Here is a 19,796-nt window from a genome sequence, read left to right on the forward strand (position 1 = left end):
GTGCAGAATATAGTCTCTGCTACACAGAAGGAGGAGGGTCGTGACTGAGAGAAATAGGGATGATACATTTGACTGATACTTCTGCTCTGCACAGTTCAATGAAAGGTCATTGTTTCAGCACTGGGATGTCAGCCTGTCATTCACCGTCAGATTATCACACAGGCGTTTGCCCGGCAGGGTCAACAAAGGATACATAAACTGGGATCAAAAATCGCCCCTGACATTTTTAATATACTGTATAATTTCTTCCCTCGAGGCCCCCATTATTAGCGAGATAATGATCATTTTGAGCAAGAAAAACCCTAAACAAGTTAGACAGGCCCACTGGGATGAAAATGGACCAGCCTATATGTAATTTGCCCGAAACGTCAGTCCACCCATGACACACGTACTCTAACAGTGTTCTTGTATCCTGCGTTTTGGAGAGCGACGGTGTGCACACTTTTGTTTCAGCCCAGCACTAACAAACCTAATTTAACAAATCAATAAAAAACTAAAACATTTGCTGAACGAGTTGTGTTAGTGCTGGGTTGGAGCAAAGCCCTGCATACATACATTACTGCAGGTTTCCAGGACCAGGACTGGGAGAAGTGAAGAACGTTGCTGTAGAATGTGGATTATTATGGCATCTCCATTGGGTCTAGGCCTGAATGTCACTTTTACCTATCTCCATATGTACTGTGCCACTCCACTGTTGCATAACTGAAGCTGACATAGGGGACTGCAGTTGCAGAGCGGTATTTGCTTGGGCCTGGTACGCTTCACACATACACGCATGCTCTCTAGATGTTATCAGGACTTTGTCTTTCCTTCTAGAACACTAAATAAATGAATGAACCCCTTTGTTTTCCGTTTACTTAGAAACAGACTACGCTGCTGATTATAATTCCTCTCCATGCAGCTCTTCTCCAAGAACATGTTTGTCTGCAGTATATCTGTAGTTCACAGGTCAAAGAGTAAGGAGCTCAAAAGAAGACTTCTCTCGCCACCGGCCCAAGATCCCAACCGCCAGACCACTAACCCTCCAAGATCCCAACCGCCAGACCACCAACCCTCCAAGATCCCAACCGCCAGACAACCAACCCTCCAAGATCCCAACCGCCAGACCACCAACCCTCCAAGATCCCAACCGCCAGACCACCAACCCTCCAAGATCCCAACCGCCAGACCACCAACCCTCCAAGATCCCAACTGCCAGACCACAAACCCTCCAAGATCCCAACCGACAGACCACCAACCCTCCAAGATCCCAACCGCCAGACCACAAACCCTCCAAGATCCCAACCGCCAGACCACCAACCCTCCAAGATCCCAACCGCCAGACCACCAACCCTCCAAGATCCCAACCGCTAGACCACCAACCCTCCAAGATACCAACCGCCAGACCACCAACCCTCCAAGATCCCAACCGCCAGACCACCAACCCTCCAAGATACCAACCGCCAGACCACCAACCCTCCAAGATCCCAACCGCTAGACCACCAACCCTCCAAGATACCAACCGCCAGACCACCAACCCTCCAAGATCCCAACCGCCAGACCACCAACCCTCCAAGATACCAACCGCCAGACCACCAACCCTCCAAGATACCAACCGCTAGACCACCAACCCTCCAAGATCCCAACCGCTAGACCACCAACCCTCCAAGATACCAACCGCCAGACCACCAACCCTCCAAGATCCATGAACAGTTCCCGCAACCATCCGAAAAAACCTGTGTCATTCAAACTAACTTTATGGGGGGGTTATTTTGACTTCATTTTTGACTTTTATCTTTGACCGTCATTCCATCCCCCACCCAGCAACTCCACACCCACTTGACACCAGTTCCACATCCCAACCCTCAGCTTCCCTCAGCCCATCCAATCTATCTCTGCTGGCCACCCTCAGCCCATCCCATCTATCTCTGCTGGCCACCCTCAGCCCATCCCATCTATCTTTGCTGGCCACGCCACCCTTAGCCCATCCCATCTATCTCTGCTGGCCACCCTCAGCCCATCCCATCTATCTTTGCTGGCCACGCCAGCCTTAGCCCATCCCATCTATCTCTGCTGGCCACCCTCAGCCCATCCCATCTATCTCTGTTGGCCACCCTCAGCCCATCCCATCTATCTCTGCGGGCCACCCTCAGCCCATCCCATCTATCTCTGCGGGCCACCCTCAGCCCATCCCATCTATCTCTGCGGGCCACCCTCAGCCCATCCCATCTATCTCTGCGGGCCACCCTCAGCCCATCCCATCTATCTCTGCTGGCCACCCTCAGCCCATCCCATCTATCTCTGCTGGCCACCCTCAGCCCATCCCTTCTATCTCTGCTGGCCACCGTCTTCGGATTCATACGCAACACATATCTTTCAACTATGCTGTGATGTTTAACGTACAATTTCAATCTATCTAATCAAATAGAATCCACAGATTGTGAGTTGCAGGTAAATATTTTTACTAAGAATATTAGTATATTAGTAATTTACTGAACAGGTCTCTCCAAATCTCCCAACAATGCTATTTCTACGGTAAATTTTAGATGAATGTTATACTTTTTCAGCCATTCCGGAACCTGAGACCAGAAACAGGCTACATGAGGGCAATACCAGAACAAAATGGTCTATTGCTTCTGTATCCTCTCAACAAAACATGCAGAGCTGCGATGATTGTATGCCCCAAATATTCAACATTTTGTTGGTGGCAAGAATTCTGTTCAATAATTTTAGCTGAAAAGCACGAAGTCTTGAATCTTGCATCATTTTATATATAAACTCATATACTCTGTGCCATGAAATCGGTATGTCAAATGAAAAACTATCCCAGTCCCCCTTTCTCCCTCCGTACCTCTCTTCCTCTGTCCTCCCCATCCCTCACTCTGAGCTGAACTGTGGTATCAGACTGATGGACAGTTTATCTCTTCTTCCTCTGCCCCCCCTCCTCCATTCCTCCCCCTCCTTCCCTCTGCTCCCACCCCCTCCTCCATTTCTCCCCCTCCTTCCCTCTGCCCCCCCTCCTCCATTTCTCACCCTCCTTCCCTCTGCCCCTCCCCTCCTCCATTTCTCCCCCTCCTTCCCTCTGCCCCCCCTCCTCCATTTCTCCCCCTCCTTCCCTCTGACCCTCCTTCCCTCTGCCCCTCCCCTCCTCCATTTCTCCCCCTCCTGCCCTCTGCTCCCCATCCTCCATTTCTCCTCCTCCTTCCCTCTGCTCTCAACCCATCCTCCATTTCTCCTCCTCCTTCCCTCTGCTCTCACCCCCTCCTCCATTTCTCCCCCTCCTTCCCTCTGCCCGCCTCCTCCATTTCTCCCCCTCCTTCCCTCTGCCCCCTCCCCTCCTCCATTTCTCCCCCGCCTTCCCTCTGCTCCCACCCCCTCCTCCATTTCTCCCCCTCCTTCCCTCTGCTCCCACCCCCTCCTCCATTTCTCCTCCTCCTTCCCTCTGCTCTCACCCCCTCCTCCATTTCTCCCCCTCCTTCCCTCTGACCCTCCTTCCCTCTGCCCCTCCCCTCCTCCATTTCTCCCCCTCCTGCCCTCTGCTCCCCATCCTCCATTTCTCCTCCTCCTTCCCTCTGCTCTCAACCCATCCTCCATTTCTCCTCCTCCTTCCCTCTGCTCTCACCCCCTCCTCCATTTCTCCCCCTCCTTCCCTCTGCCCGCCTCCTCCATTTCTCCCCCTCCTTCCCTCTGCCCCCTCCCCTCCTCCATTTCTCCCCCGCCTTCCCTCTGCTCCCACCCCCTCCTCCATTTCTCCCCCTCCTTCCCTCTGCTCCCACCCCCTCCTCCATTTCTCCTCCTCCTTCCCTCTGCTCTCACCCCCTCCTCTATTTCTCCCCCTCCTTCCTTCTGCCCCCTCCCCTCCTCCATTTCTCCCCCTCCTTCCCTCTGCCCCTCCCCTCCTCCATTTCTCCCCCTCCTTCCCTCTGCCCCCCTCCTCCATTTCTCCCCCTCCTCTGAACTGTGTTATCATAGCGTGTAGAGTTAATTGAATCTAGTGTGGATCCCGTAAAGGTAATTCTGTGTCTTAGCAGAGCCTTCCTCCGCTGGGGAACAGTAGATTAACTACTGACACTAGATCCATCACACAGATAGAGGAGAGATAAATGTGTTGGAACTTACACACAGCACTGCCACACACACTTACCCCACCAGATATACCACAAGGTGTCTTTTCACAGTCCCCATGTCCAGAACAAATTATAGGAAACCTACATTATTATACAGAGCCATGAGTGCATGGAACTCCCTTCTGTACGGTCTGTAATGTCTGTACTGTCTGTACTGTCTGTAATGTCTTATGTGTCAGACCCCAGTAAGACTAGCTGTCTCCATTGGTGTCAGCTAATGGGGATTGTAACAAATCAAACCTATCAGTTTAGTAGGTACTTCATAGGGAAATGCTGCCTATTACTTATCACCTGATCCAAATGATTACCAAAACAAGATGATTTATTATGTTGATAATAGTAGAAAATAACAGTGCTAACATGTTGCCCTTGGTGTCATACCTTGGCATTCATATTTTCCAACACATAGAAATATACACACCAGCCCAGACGTACCTTGGCCATGGCCTGTGAGTTGGTGAGTGTCTCTGAGAGGCGTGGGTAGGTGTAGGAGCTGTAGGGGTGTGTCTGAGGAGGACTCTTAAAGACCCCGCTGGCTCTGTAGGGCACGTTGGGCTCCTGGAGGCCAGACCCCGACCTGGAGCGCTGTCTGATGGCCGGCGTGGGGCTGTTCTGCCTCACATACGACGACTTGGGCCTCTTCTCGTACTCATCTCTGGACACGCCGCTGTAGCTCCACTCGCTGTCCGGGTAGTTGATTTGCTCGCTGTGCAGCGAGGTGCGGGACGGCGTCCCCACCATTGACGCATCCCGGTAGTCCTGACTGGACGAGCCACCTACGGACGCCCGGTAGTACCCCCCTGTCGTGGACCCGGCAGACCCCCCTGCGCTGCCCACCCCGGACCCAGATCCCACCTCGTCGGCCGAGCGCGCCCCCGCCACCTTGCTCTCCAGGTAGGTGTGGTAGTCCGGAGGCAGCTTGGCATAATCGGCCTTCTGAGGCATGGCGTCGGGGTAGAAGGGGACACGGGTGGCGTGGTTGAGGTGGCCGTTCTGTTTGGGGAAGCGGTAGTGTCTCCCCACGGCCCAGTCCCCATCTGGAGCAAAGCCTTTACCGTCCTTCCTGTAGGGCTCCAGAGAGAAGTCCCTACTGGGGGTGTCCAGGTCACAGGAGTACCGGGAGTAATAGTGGCTGAAGCCGTTCTCCTCGTTGGGGTGGGGGTGTTGGGGGTGGTGGGAGGCGGGTTTGGGGGCCCCAGCCTGGTGGGAGCCCGTAGGGCTTTCTTTACGTAGGGAGTTGGAACGTGTCACAGATATGCTGTCAAACTCCTCCAGGAGACCATTGATGGACGCATCCTTCGGGGGACGGTTCCCTCGAACTATGGTCTGTGGAACAGACAGTAAACACACAGTTAATTTACTGTAGCTACAGGGAGGGCACCATAGAAATATAATGGAATGGGAAGGGCCATTCTAGTCATTCTATTTCTATAGAAGGAACTACCTACCCATGCACTGTAGATGGATAACATGTACTGACACACTCCTGTCTTCAAATTAATATATCTGTACTATCAATGGAAACATCAATCATACTTTTTCCATTGAGTAATATTCCATTGAGGTGCTGTGTTGCAGGTTAGCATTTTTCATTGTGAATCTTGTTCTGGAGGCAGCTCTGCAGAGTGGTCACTAGCTGGCACAGCCACAAAGTCATCAAATCTAACCCATGAAAACCAAAGAGAAGTGAATGCCTCGGTCTACCCCCTGTCAGTGTGACTTCTTTAATACAGCCCCCTGTCGGTGTGACTTCTTTAATACAGCCCCCTGCCGGTGTGACTTCTTTAATACAGCCCCCTGCCGGTGTGACTTCTTTAATACAGCCCCCTGCCGGTGTGACTTCTTTAATACAGCCCCCTGCAGGTGTGAGTTCTTTAATACAGCCCCCTGCCGGTGTGACTTCTTTAATACAGCCCCCTGTCGGTGTGACTTCTTTAATACAGCCCCCTGCCGGTGTGACTTCTTTAATACAGCCCCCTGCCGGTGTGACTTCTTTAATACAGCCCGCTGTCGGTGTGACTTCTTTAATACAGCCCCCTGTCGGTGTGAATTCTTTAATACAGCCCCCTGCTGGTGTGACTTCTTTAATACAGCCCCCTGCAGGTGTGACTTCTTTAATACAGCCCCCTGCCGGTGTGACTTCTTTAATACAGCCCCCTGTCGGTGTGACTTCTTTAATACAGCCCCCTGTCGGTGTGACTTCTTTAATACAGCCCCCTGCAGGTGTGAGTTCTTTAATACAGCCCCCTGCCGGTGTGACTTCTTTAATACAGCCCCCTGTCGGTGTGACTTCTTTAATACAGCCCCCTGTCGGTGTGACTTCTTTAATACAGCCCCCTGCCGGTGTGACTTCTTTAATACAGCCCCCTGCAGGTGTGAGTTCTTTAATACAGCCCCCTGTCGGTGTGAGTTCTTTAATACAGCCCCCTGCCGGTGTGACTTCTTTAATACAGCCCCCTGCCGGTGTGACTTCTTTCATACAGCCCCCTGCTGGTGTGACTTCTTTAATACAGCCCCCTGCAGGTGTGAGTTCTTTAATACAGCCCCCTGCCGGTGTGACTTCTTTAATACAGCCCCCTGCAGGTGTGAGTTCTTTAATACAGCCCCCTGTCGGTGTGACTTCTTTAATACAGCCCCCTGCAGGTGTGACTTCTTTAATACAGCCCCCTGTCGGTGTGAGTTCTTTAATACAGCCCCCTGCAGGTGTGAGTTCTTTAATACAGCCCCCTGCCGGTGTGACTTCTTTAATACAGCCCCCTGCAGGTGTGAGTTCTTTAATACAGCCCCCTGCAGGTGTGACTTCTTTAATACAGCCCCCTGCCGGTGTGAGTTCTTTAATACAGCCCCCTGCAGGTGTGAGTTCTTTAATACAGCCCCCTGCAGGTGTGAGTTCTTTAATACAGCCCCCTGCAGGTGTGACTTCTTTAATACAGCCCCCTGCCGGTGTGAGTTCTTTATTTAACTTGGCAAGTCAGTTAGAACAAATTCTTATTTACAATGACGGCCTACCCCGGACAACGCTGGGCCAATTGTGCTCCACCCTATGGGACTCCCAATCACAGCCAAATGTGATTCAGCCTGGATTTGAACCAGGGACTGTAGTGAAGCCTCTGGCACTGAGTTGCCAGAGGCTTCACTATTGCCGCGCCACTCGGGAGCCCTAAAATACAGCCCCCTGTCGGTGTGAGTTCTTTAATACAGCCCCCTGTCGCTGTGAGTTCTTTAATACAGCCCCCTGTCGCTGTGAGTTCTTTAATACAGCCCCCTACACACAGTCATACACACACACACACAGTCATACACACACACACAGTCATACACACACACACAGTCATACACACACACACAGGCATACACACACACAGGCATACACACACACAGGCATACACACACACAGGCATACACACACACAGGCATACACACAGGCATACACACACACAGTCATACACACACACAGTCATACACACACACACACAGGCATGCACACAGACAGGCATGCACACAGACAGGCATGCACACAGACAGGCATGCACACACACAGGCATGCACACACACAGTCGCATACACACACAGGCATGCACACACACAGGCATGCACACACACACACACAGTCATGCACACACACACACACACACAGTCATGCACACACACAGTCATACACACACAGTCATACACACACACACACACACACACACACACAGTCATACACACACACACACACACAGTCATGCACACACACAGTCATGCACACACACAGTCATGCACACACACACACACATAGTCATGCACACACACAGTCATGCACACACACAGTCAAGCACACACACAGTCATGCACACACACAGTCATGCACACACACAGTCATGCACACACACAGTCAAGCAGACACACAGGCAAGCACACACACAGTCATGCACACACACACAGTCATGCACACACACACAGTCATGCACACACAGACAGTCATGCACACAGACAGTCATACACACACACACAGTCATGCACACACACAGTCATGCACACAGACAGTCATGCACACAGACAGTCATGCACACAGACAGTCATGCACACAGACAGTCATGCACACAGACAGTCATACACACACACAGTCATACACACACTCACAGTCATATACACACACACACAGGCATGCACACACACAGTCATACACACACACACAGTCATACACACACACACAGTCATACACACACGCACCAACACCAACTGCTGCTTAAAACTCCTAATTCAGCTGCAACAACAGCAGCATTGCTCATTCCCCCGCTACCCACAGTAAGCTCTTTACATGGCTGCATCCTGAGTCAGAGAGGGGTTGGGGGTGTGTGTGCAAAGCAGATATCCCTGAGGGGAATCTAAGCACTGTGTGTCTCTGCCTCCAGAGGATCAAGATAAAGTAAAAATGTTCTGTCTGGTCTGGTCTGGTCTGGTCTGGTCTGGTCTATCTGTCTGTCTGTCTGTCTGTCTGGTCTGGTCTGGTCTGGTCTGGCTGTCTGTCTGTCTTTAATCTATGAATTTCACATGACTGGGCAGGGGCGCTGCCACGAGTGGGCCTGGCAAGACATAGGCCCACTCACTGGGGAGCCAGGCCCAGCCAATCAGAATGAGTTTTTCCCCACAAAATAGCTTTATTACAGACAGAAACACACCTCAGCACTACCCCCCTGGGCTGGCGTGGTTACACGTGGTCTGCAGTTGTGAGGCCAGGTTGGTCATACTGCCAAATTGTCTAAAATTATGTTGGGGGGAGTTTATGATAGAGAAATTAACATTCAATTGACTGGCAACACCTCTGGTGGACATTCCTGTAGTCACCATGCCAATTGCATGCTCCCTCAAAACTTGAGACATCGTGTTGTGTGACAAAACTGCACATTTCTAGAGTGGCCTTTTATTGTCCCCAGCACAAGTTGCACCTGTGTAATGATCATGCTGTTTAATCAGCTACTTGATATGCCACACCTGTCAGGTGGATGGATTATCTTATCTAACATGGATGTAAACACATGTGTACACAAAATTGGAGAGAAATAAGCTTTTTGTGCATATGGAACATTTCTGGGATTTTTTATTTCAGCTCATGAAACATGGGACCAACACTTTAGAAGTTGGGTTTATATTTTTGACCAGTGTATTTAGGTGACTCTTAAAATAAGCTTTGGGTTCATGGAGTGGCTGGCAAGTGGCAGTGAGTATGGTGTACTACTGCACGTGTCTTGCTAGAACGGAGGAGAGACCAGCTGACTCAATGAAGAGGTCATTGCCCTCATTCGTGAGATGCACGACATCCCTACAGTACTGTCCAGGGACACAGTGTGTTATGGTAAAGTGGTGGATTGTGCGCATGCCACAGAGAAATGCAAGCTGGAGTTGACAAACGACTTATGCCAATTCAAATGCACATGGTACTTGACACACTATCAATACTTATCAATAGTGTTTTTATCAGGAGTTAGCAACATTGTGTCAAGTTCGTCGTAACGATGAGACCAATTTGAATACAATACAATTGAATACAAATATACAATTTGAATAATAATATGCGTGATTTGAATATATTTTTTATTTACACGAAGAACATGAAGAACACTAAACAAACGTGCCGCTAATAATAACGAGTGCTGCCATGCAACTACAGTGCCTTGCGAAAGTATTCGGCCCCCTTGAACTTTGCAACCTTTTGCCACATTTGAGGGTTCAAACATAAAGATATAAAACTGTATTTTTTTGTGAAGAATCAACAACAAGAGGGACACAATCATGAAGTGGAACGACATTTATTGGATATTTCAAACTTTTTTAACAAATCAAAAACTGAAAAATTGGGCGTGCAAAATTATTCAGCCCCCTTAAGTTAATACTTTGTAGCGCCACCTTTTGCTGCGATTACAGCTGTAAGTCGCTTGGGGTATGTCTCTATCAGTTTTGCACATCGAGAGACTGAATTTTTTTCCCATTCCTCCTTGCAAAACAGCTCGAGCTCAGTGAGGTTGGATGGAGAGCATTTGTGAACAGCAGTTTTCAGTTCTTTCCACAGATTCTCGATTGGATTCAGGTCTGGACTTTGACTTGGCCATTCTAACACCTGTATATGTTTATTTTTGAACCATTCCATTGTAGATTTTGCTTTATGTTTTGGATCATTGTCTTGTTGGAAGACAAATCTCCGTCCCAGTCTCAGGTCTTTTGCAGACTCCATCAGGTTTTCTTCCAGAATGGTCCTGTATTTGGCTCCATCCATCTTCCCATCAATTTTAACCATCTTCCCTGTCCCTGCTGAAGAAAAGCAGGCCCAAACCATGATGCTGCCATCACCATGTTTGACAGTGGGGATGGTGTGTTCAGCTGTGTTGCTTTTACGCCAAACATAACGTTTTGCATTGTTGCCAAAAAGTTCAATTTTGGTTTCATCTGACCAGAGCACCTTCTTCCACATGTTTGGTGTGTCTCCCAGGTGGCTTGTGGCAAACTTTAAACAACACTTTTTATGGATATCTTTAAGAAATGGCTTTCTTCTTGCCACTCTTCCATAAAGGCCAGATTTGTGCTATATACGACTGATTGTTGTCCTATGGACAGAGTCTCCCACCTCAGCTGTAGATCTCTGCAGTTCATCCAGAGATATCATGGGCCTCTCGGCTGCATCTCTGATCAGTCTTCTCCTTGTATGAGCTGAAAGTTTAGAGGGACGGCCAGGTCTTGGTAGATTTGCAGTGGTGTGATACTCCTTCCATTTCAATATTATCGCTTGCACAGTGCTCCTTGGGATGTTTAAAGCTTGGGAAATCTTTTTGTATCCAAATCCGGCTTTACACTTCTTCACAACAGTATCTCGGACCTGCCTGGTGTGTTCCTTGTTCTTCATGATGCGCTCTGCGCTTTTAACGGACCTCTGAGACTATCACAGTGCAGGTGCATTTATACAGAGACTTGATTACACACAGGTGGATTGTATTTATCATCATTAGTCATTTAGGTCAACATTGGATCATTCAGAGATCCTCACTGAACTTCTGGAGAGAGTTTGCTGCACTGAAAGTAAAGGGGCTGAATAATTTTGCACGCCCAATTTTTCAGTTTTTGATTTGTTAAAAAAGTTTGAAATATCCAATAAATGTCGTTCCACTTCATGATTGTGTCCCACTTGTTGTTGATTCTTCACAAAAAAATACAGTTTTATATCTTTATGTTTGAAGCCTGAAATGTGGCAAAGGGTCGCAAAGTTCAAGGGGGCCGAATACTTTCGCAAGGCACTGTACACAGACAATAACCCACAAAACCAAAATGGAAAAATGGCAACCTAAATAGGAAACCCAATCAGAGACAACGATAAACAGCTGTCTCTGATCGGGAACCAATTCAAGCCACCATAGACCTACATTTACCTAGACAATACCAAATCTCCAAAGATATACAAAAAACCCTAGACAAGTCAAAACACCCATACCACCCTTGTCACACCCTGACCGAACCAATATAATAAAGAAAACAAAGATAACTAAGGTCAGGGCGTGACACATTGCTCTTGACGATCCACAGGGTTTTGCATGTTTTTCTGTTCAAGCCCAGTGCCACCACACCTGATTCTACTACTCAGCTGTTCATCGAGACCTCAGCTGTTCATCGAGACCATGAATAGTAGAATCAGATGTGGTAGAACTGGGCTTGAACAAAAAAGGCTGCATAAACCTGTAGCTTGTCAAGAGCAATTGTGGTCATCCCTGAATTGTATTTAAAAAGTATCTCTGATGATTGTACATTTGGTTGTACATTTTATATTTAGTGATAACTCACTTTTGTTAACAGGTAATGTAGTAAGTACTAGGCCTTTCTTCAGTAAACTTTAAGGTACATCTTTACGTACTGTAAATAGTTAATGGGTACATGTTGATTATTTGTGTATTTTCCAGGAGCTTGCTTGATTGTCTTAAGAGAGATCATGGATATTTTTCCAGTTTACTCCATATTGGTTTAAATGGGTTTCTGGTTTTTCACTTCCCTGTGGAAAATCCGCTGTTAATATTAAATAAATACTAACAACTACATTATTTCTGTTGCCTTTTTTTTCACTTAACTTGTTATGTCTGCAGGGGCAGTATTGAGTAGCTTGGATGAAAAGGTGCCCATTATAAACGGCCAGCTCCTCAGTCTCAGTTGCTAATATATGCATATTATTATTAGTATTGGATAGAAAACACTCTGAAGTTTCTAAAACTGTTTGAATTATGTCTGTGAGTATAACAGAACTCATATAGCAGGCAAAAACCTGAGAAATTCCACTTCCTGTTTTTTTCTTTCTGGGGGTGGCAGATCTTCAACTAAGCTCTCATTGAAATTACAGCAAGATATGGATGAGTTTTCACTTTCTACACCTTCCATTAGATGTCAACAGTCAATATAACTTTGTCTGATGACTCTAATGTGAAGGGGGGTCGAATGAGACGGGAAATAGTCACCACTGCCACGAGATGACCATGCATTCACTATGCGCGTTCACAGGGGAAGCACCTGCGTTCCACCGGTCATCTGAAGTCATTCTAATTCTCCGGTTGGAACGTTATTCAAGATATATGTAACAACATTCTAAAGATTGATTCAGTACATCGTTTGACATGTTTCTACTGACTGTTACGGAACTTTTGGACATTTCGTCACGTTATAGTGGACGCGCTTTGTGACTTTGGAATTGTTTACCAAACGCTCTAACCAAAGTAGCTAATTGGACATAAATAATGGACATTTTCGAACAAATCAAGCATTTATTGTGGACCTGGGATTGCTAGGACTGCATTCTGATGAAGTTCATCAAAGGTAAGGAAACATTTATCACGTATTTTCTGGTTTCTGTTGACTCCAACATGGCGGCTAATTTGGCTTCTGTTCTGAGCGCCGTCTCAAATTATTGCATGTGTTGCTTTTTCCGTAAACTTCTTAAAAAATCTGACAGAGGTTGCATTAAGGAGAGGTATATCTATATTTCCATGTGTATAACTTGTATTATCATCTACATTTATGATGAGTATTTCTGTTGAAACGATGTGGCCATGCAAAATCACTTGATGTTTTTGGAACTAGTGAATCTAAATAGCTAATGTAAACTCAGATTTTTTATATAAATATTAACTTTATCAAACAAAACATGCATGTATTGTGTAACATGAAGTCCTATGAGTGTCATCTGATGAAGAAAATTCAAGGTTAGTGATTCATTTTATCTTTATTTCTGCTTTTTGTGAATGCTATATTTAGCTGGAAAATGACTGTGCTTATTGTGGTTTGGTGGAGACCTAACATAATCGTTTGTAGTCCTTTCGCTAAAAAGCCTATTTGAAATCAGACACATGGTATTAACAACAAGATTACCTTTAAAATGGTATAAGACACATATATGTTTTAGGAATTGTAATTATGAGATTTCTGTGGTTTGAATTTGGCCCCCTCTATTTTCACTGGTAATTGTCATATCGATCCCGGTATTGGGATTGCAGCCATATTAACTTTTACTGCCGTTATGCTGTATTAGAATGTTGTATGATAATGTGGCATATGCCTTCCGGTGTAAGAAATTTGGAAATTAAAAACAAAAAAACAATGTTTTAGGTGAGAAGTAGGCATTAGTCTGAAGCTGAAAAAGAAAGTTCAGGAGCACCACAATGTCTACTTCACCCATTCTCTACCAAGGTTCTCCAGCACACAGCTTTGACCTACTACAGTAGCTATGAAGTATGTTACGTATGCCTCTTGGGGGAGGGAACCTTAACACCCCGCTATATCTCAACTCCCCGTGGAGTGAAAAAAGTATGTGATCGTAGGTGCGGGGGAAGGACGACAGAGACAAAGAAAAATAATGTTTACAGGGAATATATTATTCCTAACATACGGTACCAATACCAACACTGCTCCTGTAGTAGGTCAAAGCTGTGTGCTGAAAAACCTTGATAGAGCACAGGTGGAATAGGCATTGTGGTGCTTATGTGAATTTCCTCTCTTTTTCAGCTTCAGACCAAGGCCTACTTCTCACTTAAAACATGTGTGTATATGTGTGTATACTTCAGTTGAAGTCGGAAGTTAACATACACCTTAGCCAAATACATTTAAACTCAGTTTTTCACAATTCCTGACATTTAATCCTAGTAAAAAATCCCAGTTTTAGGTCAGTTAGGATCACCACTTTATTTTAAGAATGTGAAATGTCAGAATAATATAGAGAATGATTTATTTCAGCTTTTATTTCTTTCATCACATTCCCAGTGAGTCAGAAGTTTACATACACTCAATTAGTATTTGGTAGCATAGCCTTTAAATTGTTTAACTTGGGTCAAATATTTCAGATAGCCTTCCATAAGCTTCCCACAATAAGCTGGGTGAATTTTGGCCCATTCCTCCTGACAGAGCTGGTGTAACTGAGTCAGGTTTGTAGGCCTCCTTGCTCGCACACGCTTTTTCAGTTCTGCCCACAAATGTTCTATAGGATTGAGGTCAGGGCTTTGTGATGGCCACTCCAATACCTTTGACTTTGTTGTCCTTAAGCCATTTTGCCAAAGCTTTGGAAGTATGCTTGGGGTCATTGTCCATTTGGAAGACCCATTTGCAACCAAGCTTTAACTTCCTGACTGATGTCTTGAGATTTGGCTTCAATATATCCACATAATTTCCCTACCTCATGATGCCATCTATTTTGTGAAGTGCCCCAATCCCTCCTGCAGCAAAAAAAACCCCACAACATGATGCTGCCACCCCTGTGCTTCATGGTTGGGATGGTATTTTTCAGCTTGCAAGCCTCCCCCTTTTTCCTTCAAACATAATGATGGTCATTATAGCCAAACAGTTTTATTTTTCATCAGACCAGAGGACATTTCTCCAAAAAGTACGATCTTTGTCCCCATAGTCTGGCTTTTTTATAGCGGCTTTGGAGCAGTGGCTTCTTCCTTGCTGAGCGGCCTTTCAGGTTATGTCGATATGGGACTCGTTTTACTGTTGATATCGATACTTTTGCATCTGTTTCCTCCAGCATCTTCACAAGGTCCTTTGCTGTTGGTCTGGGATTGATTTGCACTTTTCACACCAAAGTACGTTAATCTCTAGGAGACAGAACGCACCTCCTTCCTGAGCGATATGACAGCTGTGTGGTCCCATGGTGTTTATACTTGCATACTATTGTTTGTACAGATGAACGTGGTACCTTCAGGCGTTTGGAAATTGCTCCCAAGGATGAACCAGACTTGTGGAGGTCTACAATGTTGTTTCTGAGGTCTTGACTGATTTCTTTAGATTTTCCCATGATACACCTCCAATTGATTCAAATTATGTCAATTAGCCTACCAGAAGCTTCTAAAGCCATTACATTATTTTCTGGAATTTTCCAAGCTGTTTAAAGCCACAGTCAACTCAGTGTATGTAAACTTCTGACCCACTGGAATTGTGATACAGTGAATTATAAGTGAAATAATCTGTCTGTAAACAATTGTTGGAAAAATGACTTGTGTCATGCACAAAGTAGATGTCCTAACCGACTTGCCAAAACTATAGTTTTGAGAAAGAAATTTGTGGAGTGGTTGAAAAACAAGTTTTAAATGACTCCAACCTAAGTGTATGTAAACTTCCGACTTCAACTGTATATATATATATATATATATATATATATATATATATATATATATATATATATAGTTAATGCATTGTGCCTTGTTCCTACAGTACAGTATAACTGTATTCAGGGGTTTATACATGTAACTGTGTAGCATCAATACATCAACAGATACACATGACAGACAGCCCTCTCCCCTGTCTGTCACCTAATTGTTACATAGTACATACTGTACTGTATGTCATCTACTGTCACATTAGTCCCAGACTGTAGGAAACATTTGTTGATCGAGACATGAAGTGTCCTCAGAAATGCTCTAGTAAACACAACCTCGCACCAACAACCATTTGTGGTTTGAGTTGTGGACTCTCTACCCCTTTCCCCCTCTCTCTCTGGTGTTCCTCTCTCTTCCAGCGACCTTGCTACACCTGACCCTGCTCCCCCTCTCACCCTGTCTTTCACCCTCTCTTCTACCCCTCTCACCCTCCATTCCACTCCTCTCACCCTCCATTCCACTCCTCTCACCCTCTCTTCTACCCCTCTCACCCTCTCTTCCACCCTCTCACCATCTCTTCTACCCCTCTCACCCTCTCTTCCACCCTCTCACCCTCTCTTCTACCCCTCTCACCCTCTCTTCTACCCCTCTCACCCTCTCTTCTACCCCTCTCACCCTCTCTTCCACCCCTCTCACCCTCTCTTCTACCCCTCTCACCCTCTCTTCCACCCCTCTCACCTTCTCTTCCACCCCTCTCACTTTCTCTTCCACCCCTCTCACCCTCTCTTCCACCCTCTCACCCTCCATTCCACCCTCCATTCCACCCCTCTCACCCTCTTTTCCACCCTCTCACACGCTCACCCTCTATTCCACCCCTCTCACATTCTCTTCCACCCCTCTCCCATTCTCTTCCACCCCTCTCACCCTCTCTTCCACCCTCTCACCCTCCATTCCACCCTCAATTTGACCCCTCTCACCCCCTTTTCCACCCTCTCACACGCTCACCCTCTCTTCCACCCTTCTCATCCTCTCTTCCACCCCTCTCACCCTCTCTTCCACCCTCTCACCCTCCATTCCACTCCTCTTGCCCTCTCTTCCACCCCTCTCACCCTCTCTTCCACCCCTCTAACCTTCTCTTCCATCTCTCTCACCCTCCATTCCACCCCTCACCCTCCATTCCACCTCTCTCACCATCCATTCCACTCCTCTCACCCTCTCTTCTACCCCTCTCACCCTCTCTTCTACCCCTCTCACCCTCTCTTCCACTTCTCTCACCTTCTCTTCCACCCTCTAACCTTCTCTTCCACCCTCTAACCTTCTCTTCCACCCCTCTCACCTTCTCTTCCACCTCTCTCACCCTCCATTCCACCCCTCACCCTCCATTCCACCTCTCTCACCCTCTCTTCCACCCTCTCACCTTCTCTTCCATCTCTTTCACCCTCCATTCCACCCCTCACCCTCCATTCCACCTCTCTCACCATCCATTCCACTCCTCTCACTCTTGGAAAAATGACTTGTGTCATGCACAAAGTAGATGTCCTAACCGACTTGCCAAAACTATAGTTTTGAGAAAGAAATTTGTGGAGTGGTTGAAAAACAAGTTTTAAATGACTCCAACCTAAGTGTATGTAAACTTCCGACTTCAACTGTATATATATATATATATATATATATATATATATATATATATATATATATATATATATAGTTAATGCATTGTGCCTTGTTCCTACAGTACAGTATAACTGTATTCAGGGGTTTATACATGTAACTGTGTAGCATCAATACATCAACAGATACACATGACAGACAGCCCTCTCCCCTGTCTGTCACCTAATTGTTACATAGTACATACTGTACTGTATGTCATCTACTGTCACATTAGTCCCAGACTGTAGGAAACATTTGTTGATCGAGACATGAAGTGTCCTCAGAAATGCTCTAGTAAACACAACCTCGCACCAACAACCATTTGTGGTTTGAGTTGTGGACTCTCTACCCCTTTCCCCCTCTCTCTCTGGTGTTCCTCTCTCTTCCAGCGACCTTGCTACACCTGACCCTGCTCCCCCTCTCACCCTGTCTTTCACCCTCTCTTCTACCCCTCTCACCCTCCATTCCACTCCTCTCACCCTCCATTCCACTCCTCTCACCCTCTCTTCTACCCCTCTCACCCTCTCTTCCACCCTCTCACCATCTCTTCTACCCCTCTCACCCTCTCTTCCACCCTCTCACCCTCTCTTCTACCCCTCTCACCCTCTCTTCTACCCCTCTCACCCTCTCTTCCACCCCTCTCACCCTCTCTTCTACCCCTCTCACCCTCTCTTCCACCCCTCTCACCTTCTCTTCCACCCCTCTCACCTTCTCTCCCACCCCTCTCACCCTCTCTTCCACCCTCTCACCCTCCATTCCACCCTCCATTCGACCCCTCTCACCCTCTTTTCCACCCTCTCACACGCTCACCCTCTATTCCACCCCTCTCACATTCTCTTCCACCCCTCTCACATTCTCTTCCACCCCTCTCACCCTCTCTAAAACCCTCTCACCCTCCATTCCACCCTCCATTTGACCCCTCTCACCCCCTTTTCCACCCTCTCACACGCTCACCCTCTCTTCCACCCCTCTCATCCTCTCTTCCACCCCTCTCACCCTCTCTTCCACCCTCTCACCCTCCATTCCACTCCTCTTGCCCTCTCTTCCACCCCTCTCACCCTCTCTTCCACCCCTCTAACCTTCTCTTCCATCTCTCTCACCCTCCATTCCACCCCTCACCCTCCATTCCACCTCTCTCACCATCCATTCCACTCCTCTCACCCTCTCTTCTACCCCTCTCACCCTCTCTTCTACCCCTCTCACCCTCTCTTCCACTTCTCTCACCTTCTCTTCCACCCTCTAACCTTCTCTTCCACCCTCTAACCTTCTCTTCCACCCTCTCACCTTCTCTTCCACCTCTCTCACCCTCCATTCCACCCCTCACCCTCCATTCCACCTCTCTCACCATCCATTCCACTCCTCTCACCCTCTCTTCTACCCCTCTCACCCTCTCTTCCACCCCTCTCACCCTCTCTTCCACCCCTCTCACCTTCTCTTCCACCCTCTCACCCTCCATTCCATCCCTCTCACCTTCTCTTCCACCCTCTCATCCTCTCTTTAACCCCTCTCACCTTCTCTTCAACCCCTCTCCCTCTTTCCTGCGTTAGGGAAAAAAGCTGTGGGGACTCAGCAGTGCAATGAACTGGAACTCAAATCAAATCAAATGTATTTGTCACATACACATGGTTAGCAGATGTTAATGCGAGTGTAGCAAAATGCTTGTGCTTCTAGTTCCGACAATGCAGTAATAACCAACGAGTAATCTAACTAACAATTCCAAAACTACTACCTTATCCACACAAGTGTAAAGGGATAAAGAATATGTACATAAAGATATATGAATGAGTGATGGTACAGAGCGGCATAGGCAAGATGCAGTAGATAGTATCGAGTACGGTATGTACATATGAGATGAGTAGTGTAGGGTATGTAAACAAAGTGGCATAGTTTAAAGTGGCTAGTGATACATGTATTACATAAAGATGCAGTAGATGATATAGAGTACAGTATATACGTATACATATGAGATGAATAATGTAGGGTATGTAAACATTATATTAAGTAGCATTGTTTAAAGTGGCTAGTGATATATTTTACATCAATTCCCATCAATTCCCATTATTAAAGTGGCTGGAGTTGAGTCAGTGTGTTGGCAGCAGCCACTCAATGTTAGTGGTGGCTGTTTAACAGTCTGATGGCCTTGAGATAGAAGCTGTTTTTCAGTCTTTCGGTCCCAGCTTTGATGCACCTGTACTGACCTCGCCTTCTGGAAGATAGCGGGGTGAACAGGCAGTGGCTCGGGTGGTTGTTGTCCTTGATGATCTTTATGGCCTTCCTGTGACATCGGGTGGTGTAGGTGTCCTGAGGGCAGGTAGTTTGCCCCCGGTGATGCGTTGTGCAGACCTCACTACCCTCTGGAGAGCCTTACGGTTGTGGGCGGAGCAGTTGCCGTACCAGGCGGTGATACAGCCCGACAGGATGCTCTCGATTGTGCAACTGTAGA

General features: G+C 46.9%; 1 protein-coding gene across 1 annotated transcript in view; it reads right to left on the reverse strand.

Annotated features, from left to right (window-relative positions):
- The window catches only part of LOC110522449 (serine/threonine-protein kinase PAK 5), a 137,659-nt gene that overhangs the window by 15,941 nt on the left and 101,922 nt on the right, over positions 1–19,796 (reverse strand). Inside the window, exon 3 of the mRNA XM_021600844.3 lies at positions 4,542–5,432. Coding sequence (XP_021456519.2) covers positions 4,542–5,432 — 891 coding nt within the window. The remainder of the gene's footprint in view (positions 1–4,541; positions 5,433–19,796) is intronic.

This window comes from Oncorhynchus mykiss, chromosome 4 (assembly GCF_057628025.1).
Source record: "Oncorhynchus mykiss isolate SJ-2025 chromosome 4, ASM5762802v1, whole genome shotgun sequence".
NCBI lineage: Eukaryota > Metazoa > Chordata > Actinopteri > Salmoniformes > Salmonidae > Oncorhynchus > Oncorhynchus mykiss.